This window comes from Callorhinchus milii, unplaced genomic scaffold (genome assembly GCF_018977255.1).
Source record: "Callorhinchus milii isolate IMCB2004 unplaced genomic scaffold, IMCB_Cmil_1.0 Scaffold18, whole genome shotgun sequence".
Lineage (NCBI taxonomy): Eukaryota > Metazoa > Chordata > Chondrichthyes > Chimaeriformes > Callorhinchidae > Callorhinchus > Callorhinchus milii.
The window spans coordinates 8,354,797-8,363,884 of NW_024704759.1; the positions used below are offsets into that span (position 1 = coordinate 8,354,797).

At 41.6% G+C, this 9,088-nt stretch overlaps 1 protein-coding gene across 1 annotated transcript; it reads right to left on the minus strand.

Annotated features, from left to right (window-relative positions):
* Positions 1–1,574: 1,574 nt before the first annotated feature.
* On the minus strand, positions 1,575–7,665 carry LOC103172895 (melanocortin receptor 3). Its single transcript, XM_042341947.1, has 3 exons — positions 6,708–7,665; positions 4,535–4,591; positions 1,575–1,636 (listed from the first exon to the last, which is right to left on the minus strand). The coding sequence occupies exons 1-3, from the start codon at positions 7,663–7,665 to the stop codon at positions 1,575–1,577; spliced, it is 1,077 nt and encodes a 358-aa protein (XP_042197881.1).
* Positions 7,666–9,088: the final 1,423 nt, after the last annotated feature.

Consider the following 9,088-nt stretch of genomic DNA (forward strand, 5'->3'; position numbering starts at 1 on the left):
AAGTAGTGCCACGGGATCTTTTAGTATCCACACAAACAGATAAACTGGACCTCGTTTGACTTACTGTCAAAGGACAGTAAGTCCAACCATATGACACATCCTCAGCACTGCATTGGAGTGTCAACCTGGACTACATGAGTTCAAAAGCTCAATGTGGGGTTTCAATGCACAACCTTCTGACTCAGAATTAACCAGATGACAACACTACAACCTGTTACCTCTTAAACAAGCATTAGTTAAGGATGACAAATCGATACATCTAGGTTACTTTACCTAGAGGCCATGCTTTATATGCAAGCTGAGGCAACGAGCATCAGCAGGGGCAATTTCTATGTGGGTCCCAAGAAAAAGCCTTGCGTTGTTACAGAAGGCGAGTGCTTATTAACAGAGATATCCTGTTTGTAGTTTTGAGTGTGCACTGAACAAATCATTTCAGCGTCTCAGAATTCAAATGGTTACACAAGGCTATTTTGATCGGTAATCATTTGTTCAACAACAACAACCTGCATGTATATAGTGCCCTTCTCAGAAATAGCCTCCTGGAGTGCTTAACAGCGGTGTGGTTTGGCTGAAAAGAGAGGGGAGGGAGTTCACATTGTAGAGCTTGTTAATGATCCTAAGTACTATAAGGATACTAATTCCAACTATGGCATATTAATCTTAGTAGCTATTGCTTCTCAGAAGTTTAGATAGCTCACTTTTACATAAAGGCCTAAGTGTTCTATTTTAAATTCTTTTTGATAATAAGCAGTGAAAACCAGAGTTAAAAGCCCTGCATTTGCTGCAATTGCAATTCAATTTGTTTTCAATATTAGAAGCCTTTGAGGAGCAGATGATGGTCAAAGCAGTGTTTATGTTCTGACTAAAACGTGAAGAGCTTCATGTACATTTGTTCCTGTTCTCTATTCCATGCTCGAAAGCTAGAAGCAAGCTGTGTTGTGCCTTCATGTGTGGGTGGGTTTGTGTGTGAGAGAGAGAAAGAGAGACAGAGAGAGGGATGTGTGACATGGAATTTTAATATCCGCTTCACCAGGCAGATGAGACTTTGGTTTAAACATCTCATCCAAAGGACGGCACTTCCGATAATGTGGCACCTTCCCAACACTGCCCTGGAATGTTAATGCAGAAACATTTCTGTTTCAGTTTGCAAGCCCCGATTACCTATTAGTTCCTCCTGACTTAGCTGCTCAGTACTGGCTGTGAATTTCACGATTAACAGTTGGTATTGTACTATATATTATCATGTGAGGGAATTGAATGGATAAGGAGAGGTGAAGCCTCATGTAGACAAACACACACACTGGAGTGATCTATTGGGCCGAATGGCTTGTTTCTGTGCTGTAACCTTGTATGCTTGTAATTCTATACAAAATCCATTATCAGGCACACAATGTATGCAAGTACTGTAATGTTCTCTTTTGTGCTGTATCAAACAACCTTAATTTCTAATTCAGCCTTTTCGATGCTTCCTTTTTGTTCAGAAGTTAAAGCCATCAGCAAAATCCATGATGACCGCTGTGATTTTAACCTTTTAGGTGTGCCTGTAGACATTGAATTGAAACAAACTCTTGCTCCTAAGTGAAGCAAGCCTTTGACAGCTTAGACATATTGTAGTAAATTCTGCACCATAATTTCTCTGTGCAAAGAAAGTACCTGTTTGGTCGATATGTTCAATATTAACAATAATAATCCTTGTATTTGATATAATGCCTTGTCATGTCGTTGAGACCTATCAAAGCGGTTCACAGAATACACTGTAAAGTGAATTGACTGTATATTTTGTGGGCAACCAGCTGTGGGTTGATTGACCAAATTATTATTTCTTTCTTGAGGGGATTAATCCCAGAAAGCTATCCACCAATTGACTAACAACAAGGTTCCTACTTACCGTAAGGTAAACAGAGGCGTGTGGAGTAAGGAAAGTTGCCCAAGGTTTCACCCTGCCTGGGAATCGAACGAAGATCCTCTCACGTGCGAGGCGAGTGCTCTAACCGATACATGACAGGACTCCATACGTTATGTTGCTGGTGAATTTAGTGAAACACTTGACGATAGTAGAGGTGAGTGAGTTGGTCATATAATTCTGCTTTCGCTATTCCATGGAAGAGAACTTCCATTTTTTCAAGCTGCATATAATAATAACTCTTATCGCTTTGAAGTGCATCACAGATTCCCTGATTCTGCATGAGAAATCAGGAAATTTCACGAGAGCCCCCATGATTAGTTCCTGAGCGACCCTCACGAATTTCCATCATACTGTACATCACAATCCTCAGCCCTTTCAGGGAGCGAGTGAATTGACATTTTGTGTCATGTTCATGTTCATTCAGCGCTCTTGAATTATTACGGATAATGCAATGACATTGCCAATTCAGATCATTAGCAGTTTGATTCGCATTATTTCTGCATCATATTTATATACAGGGCAATTACGTTAATGAACTGGCACAGATGCTCAGAATGAACGCTCAGAGGCTGTATCTCTTTATAAGAGTTTTCCATGGGATACCTACCGTGATACTTTTTCATTGAGAAACTTGCTGTTTTTGTGATTGCCGCACTTCACCAAATTAATATTGTGTTAACTGCGAATGTTCAGGGTTGACGTTTGGTTTCTCTCTTTTAAAACGGCTCAGAAAAATGGGAATCAGCTCTTAAACAGCTTGTCTGTACGCAATCAAAGCAAGCGCATTGTTAAAAATTGCACATCTCTGAACAAAATGAGAACTTGCCACTTTACAGTATATTCTGTGAAGCGCCTTGAGACGTCTCAACAACGTGATAAGGCACTATATCAAATGCAAGAATTATTATTATTATTATTAACAGTGGGAGGAATGCTCTGTGAATATTTGATCTCTTAGGGTTGGCAATGTGTATTCATTAATAGATGATGTTGATTTTCTTAGGTTATTTCTCTGTGATTCCACAATAGAGTTCGGGCAGCATCGAGTGCAGGCAGGATGTGGCAGAATATGAGACGGATTGCCATGGGGCAAGAAGTAGTTATTTTCACGAGTGTCAAAGGCAGCCTCGTGTGTGACCAAAATATTGCAGTGAAACAGAGGGAGCTTTATATCATTATTAACGTAGCACGCGCTGACGGCCTGAAACTTGTGTTAATAACCTTGTGTATCCTCGCTCTCAGCAAGCTCTGTGTGAGAGAGGAACACGAGATGAATCATGCTTATCGAGGGAGTGGCTCTTGGACATTAACAATCATTGCACTGTGCCTAAAAATGAACTCCTGCCAATACCTGGAACTCCATCACTCCAGCCCCTGAGAACTCAACTCTAACTCTCGATCCCATCAGAGTTGAGACCCTATCGGCAACTCCTTTTATGACCATGGTCTTTTTACACTCCAATACTGAAACACTATTGACAACGTGATTGTGTAAATTATAGGCATTGAAGTATTTTATTACAGTTCAGAAATGCAGGATGAATAGACAGACAGTGCACTGATAATTATACGCCGTGCAGGATTCTGAGATCCACACAGATTCACAGCTCCTTTCTAAATGGATATGAATTTGCATATCACAGGTTTTTCAATCAGCCACAATATCAGTACATTTATCAGGCAGCATAATAGGCACACTTTGCAGTTTATTAACAATTACGATGTCTATCCAGGCAATATACTCATTTGTTTTTAATTAATCTGCCACTACACAATGGAACACTTTAATCTACAGTTTTATTGCATAAAAAAGCAGTTACTACGCTTGACGGTAATCATTGTGAAGCACTTTGAGATGTTTAACATGATAAGGCCCTCTTTATAAATACAAGCTCTCTCTTCTTTCCTTCAACCGATTGAACAGCCAATGCAATAGCCAAGTGCAGTAAAGTAATAAAACTTTAATTGAACAATCACAAGTTTCTAAGCATGAAACAAAAAGCATATCACAGAGTATGTCTGTTTGTGTGTGTGTGTGTGAAAAATGTGGTACTTGATGTAATTATCTTTCCTTCTCCTGCCCTGAAAGTATCACTTTTTTGTTTTCTTTTAGCATAGGGTTCCACAAACACCTTCTGCTATCTAACTCAACTGACCATTATTAGAGTGTTGACAGGTTATTTGACCAAGGTGGCATTAACAAACAGATGGGATCTTTTCCTCACTTCAGGGTCACCCACGGACACCTTCCAGCAGGCTGTTCAGGAACCTGAGATCATTTTCCCTTCCCTACCCCCCCAACATTCTGGTTATGCAAGTCTTTGCTGTTGCCAATCTGCACCCAGGTGCTCTCTAGAATTAGGGAAGCAGGGTGCATCCCTCAAGAGAGAGAGTGCACATTCCAGATGCAGGGAAATGGCATACATATGTGGAACTCAGTCTGGTTTGAGTCTGGTGATGGGTTTCTGGGTGCGTCAAACACTTGGCTGATGGTGGGGAAAAAAGACCGCTGCTGATAACAATCAGATTTCCAAGTGAGAACTGGATTGAATTCTGCTGGGAAACCACTGTGTGGTCAAATAGCCTGTGACTGACATCTACTGTCTAGATTGATGGGTAAGGAATCACCATGTGAGATACTGCAGATCTGCTGGTATTCCTGACCATTCAGTGAGCAGTCATTGCCTTAAGAGACAGAAGGAAGACAATTTGGAGGGGTGGGCAAAGAGAACTTGTTCATAAAAAGGCTTTATCTTTATTTGTATTCAACATTTTATTGTACGATCTTCATGAAGTTAGAACAGAATCACTGCTATTGTATAAGGTGCAAAATGCTTTTCTTGAATGCCAATTTCATGGCCTTCCCGACGTGGAAGGCACTACAAACATGTGTGGTGAAGGCCGTAACTTATTTGAAGGCAAAAAATTATCAAGCATTCTTACTTAAAGCTATGACAATTTTTTCTTAGAAAGACTTTAACTTTTTCAACATAAATCTATTCAAACCGGATAGATTTTTTTTCTTGAAGACGGACTTAAACAAAGTATTAGGAACGTTTTCTTTTTGGACATAGAATAGCAAAATAACAGCAACAACTTACATTTGCAAAGCGCCTTTCACATCGGGAGGATGTTCCAAGGAGCTGGACAGTCAGGGATTTGGCCCCAAGCAGGGGGTTGGGTGGGGGTGGCGGGGTGTTGAAGGGCAGGGGTAGGAAGGTGGCTGGATGTGCAGTCTAAGAGGGTCTTGAGACGTGCTTTGAAGGAGGCGAGGGAGGGAACAAGACAGAGGGACTGGGGATGGAGGTCTAAAGGGTGGAGGCAGAGAAGCTGTCGGCCCAACCACCGTTGGCGCGGCGGGCCAGGCTGACTGGGAATGTGGAGCAGGCTGGAGCCTGCTGAGTGGAGGGAGCGAACAGAGTGATATGGGGTTAGAAGGTCACAGAGGTAGGAAGGAGCAAGGTCATGGAGGGCCTTGAAGGCGAGGAAGAGGATTTTGAACTGTATCCTCTGGATGGCAATGGGGAGCAAGTGGAGCCGGGCAAGGGTGGGGGTGATAGGATGACGGAGCCTGGTGCAGGAGAGGACATGAGCTGCAGAGTTCTGGATGATCCGCAGCTTGTGGAGGGAAGAGTTGGAAAGGCCGACAAGCAGGGAGTTGGGATAGTCAAGCCTAGATGTAATAAATGCATGAATGAGGGTTTCTGCTGCCTGAGGGGAGAGGCAGTAGCGGAGTCGGGTGATGTTGCGGAGGTCGGAGAAGGCAGAGCTGGTCATGACACAGATGTGGGATAGAAAGGACAGTTGAGGGTCAAACAAGATGCCAAGGTTTCGGTCTGGCTCAGTAAAAGCCGACGAGCACTCCAGATCTTATGAATAGTTAACAATAAACGTATACCAAGTGAAAGCTATAGAGAATACGTTCGATAAACTGTGCTGATGCAACAGCACAAAGTGAGCATGAAATAAAAAGTTTGCTTCACTTTCAAGGATTATCTTTGGAATGGCAAGTATCACAGGACTTGACCAGTTTTTGTGAACCTGCTCTCTAAATCTCACTTATCTTACCTTAGAAAAGCCAATTATTTACAATTATTTACAAGAGATATGGATTGCAGTAAACACCTATCGATCATTCTTTGAAAAATATATTATGCTGTCGATCTATATCTGGGCCATTAATAAGACATTAATTAAGCCCAAAAATGCAAATTCACTTTTCTTTGGTGATGATGTTTGGCAGGTGAACAGGAATTACAGAAAAGTTCAGACCAACCTTTTCACTCACAAATTAGGCTTGATCATAAAGAACTGATCTTGAGGCGAGCTTGCTAGAAAAACTCATTTGGTCTTGCAAAGCAGAAAACAGATGATAGCTTTCGCTCTTGGAAAACCAAGGGAACACCAATAAGGCTGTGATGCACGCGATCAAACTGAGAGGGCAACTTGATTAAAGACCGACGTCTTTCCAAAGTCACAATGACATGATGATTCACTTGTCCTCTCTGTTTCTGCAGCATTTATACGGTGAACGGAAAGTACCTAAAAGTCCTCCACTGTTAAGTTAACGGTCTGGTCCGATTTCTCGATGAGCAGCTGTCATTGTGATTTGCAGCATAAGAGTTCCTGATGACTCGGATCCAGGTTTCCTTCATTCAAGTCTTGGTCCAGAGATTTTTACATTTGATTTGACAGTGTTGCAGGGCGAGGAGTTAAATCAGGGCTCAAGTGTATCATATCAGATTGAAGGATCCTTGACTTTTTACAGCGATGGCAGATAACTGATGAGATTAGTATTTACAACGCGAGTTTAGATTCATACCGTAGCAGCAAGCTATCTCCTTGAAAGTCTTGCGCATCTCTTGACTACGAAAGGCATAAATCATTGGGTCGATGACCGAATTGCACATGATGAGGATCAAGTAAGTGTTAAAATGCGATGTGTAGCAAATACAATATGCGTTCTTTGGGCAGGATATGATGAGGATAAGGTGAAGAAAAAAGGGAGCCCAACAGATGATAAAGATCCCAAGTAGGATGGTGATGGTGATGGCCCCTTTCATGCAGGTTCTCGGGCGGACAATGCCATCAACTGGGAGTGCAGCGATCTTTTTGATGTGGAGGCGAGCAAGCATGAACATGTGGACGTACAGGGTAGTCATAAGGACAAGCATGGTAAAGAACATAGTGATGAGGCAGATTATGACCGTCTTGCTGTTCGAGTAGATAATGAAGATGATGCCACAGAAAATGCATGCAATCCAGATGACTATGATTAAAAGTAAAGCCCGTTTGACTGTCATGATGCTGTGGTAGCGCAAAGCGTAGAAGATGGTGATGTACCGGTCAATGGCAATAACCAACAGGTTGCAAATGGAGGCCACAAGGGAAATGCAGATCAATGAGTCAATAACATTGTCCATTATTTGGATGAATTGATCGTTAGCTACTAAGTAGCCGTTGTTCAACAAAGCCATCACAATTGTCTCCAAGGCATTGGATACACTTACCAGCATGTCAGCCACTGCTAAACTGCAGAGGAAAAAGTACATGGGAGAATGGAGATTTTTGTTCTTGAGTATTGCGAGGATGACCAAGATGTTTTCCAGGAGACTGATGATGCCCAGAGTCAAAAAGACTTCTGACTTAATCGGGACCTGCTCGCAGAATCCAGGATTGCTCCTGTTAAGGATACTGCTCTTGTTCAGGTCTCCTGAGCCATTCAGTTGCAAGTCAAACAAGAAGTGGGTTGAATTCATTGTGGGGAAACAAAAGATGACTTTTGCAAAGCTTGACGAGTGATTTGTTCACACTGATGCAGTTTTGCAGACAAATGACAGCAGCTTAACTTAAAAACAGCCTGCTCACAGCTACAGGCACCAAGTCATCACTCCTGAGTTGCGATTTCAAATTAGTAGCATCTTGTCAAGTCTCCTACCTGAGTCACTTCATTGCAAGGACAGTTGAAGTGCAATTATAGTGCAAATGCTTGAAGGCAACGCTTCATTCTTGACTCTGCAGATAGCCTTGGTCAGCGTGAATGGATTTCTTTCACATTACAGCAGTTTCCTCTATCATTGTGCGCAGTCTTAAGTAGCAGAGAAGCTGGAAGTTCTGTGTTGTTCTCTTTCATTCCATTCACAAGCGTGCAGAGCCTTGGCTGTGAACTGAGCTGATGGTTCGTTGCATTTATAGTCCACTGGCAGAGGGCAGCTCCGCCTTATCCCTTTGAGACTTAACTTGCTCTTTGATTGACAGTGAGACCCTACAAGTGATAACTTGATAAGCTGCTTGGTGCCCCCTTATGTTACTGCTGGGTGAGTGCAAATCTACAAATTAGAACATTATTGTACATCAGCAAATTACAACATTTAACTTCAACCGCTCAAAGTACTAGTTAAAATTACAACTGTGTACCGTTAGCTGTGAGTTAATGGTAATACAATCAATATTGATGTGCGTGATATCCTTGCAATGCATTCATATTAACAGCAGATGAGAAACATTGATTTTCAGCGAGAATGATGCAACAAGTGCTGTGTTACTAAGACAGAATAAAAATTAGAGTTTTGACTTTCCATTTATTGTTTAAAATGCCGAGTCTCAGACACCTTAAAGACTGGCTTCGGTAAGATAATAATACTGATTAGATATGATATAGCATCTTCCACATCGGGAGAGTGTCTCAATGCTCTTCACAGGATATACTGTAATATGTAGTGGCTGACTGTGTATTTTGTAGGCAAATGAAGCAGCAAATTTCTGGACAGTAATGTTCACAAACAAATTTCATTTGAGGAGTTATTCACCAGGACAAACTCCCTTCTCTTTTCGAACAACGTGATATTTAGCATGAATAGGCACCGCAGTTTAACATCTGATTCAAAAGACGGAATCTCTAAGAATGCAGCACATCCTCAACACTGCATTTGAATGTTAGCACAGACTACAGGAGCTGAAAGGTGTTTTTTTTAAAAAAAATATTAGAGGGTTCAGAAGGCAGCCAGGCCAGAGCTGGTGATGATAAAAGTGATGATAAATGTACACAAAAAGTTATTTGTGACCTATAAAAATGGCACCTCCCTCAATAAAACCCCTCATATACAGACTATTCAGGTTTAAAGTTTGCTGAGTTTTGAGTCTTACATGCAAGAAATAAGGTTGTAACATTTCTGTCCTGTT

Bases quoted from the DNA above. Each gene is read 5' to 3' on its own strand.
- LOC103172895 (XM_042341947.1), bottom strand. From the start codon at position 7,665: ATGAATTCAACCCACTTCTTGTTTGACTTGCAACTGAATGGCTCAGGA. The intron at 4,592-6,707 runs GTAAATACTAAT...CTGTCTCTTAAG, and splicing joins TATGAATCTAAACTCGCGTT to GCAATGACTGCTCACTGAAT. The intron at 1,637-4,534 runs GTGATTCCTTAC...TTCTTTGCACAG, and splicing joins GATCTGCAGTATCTCACATG to AGAAATTATGGTGCAGAATT.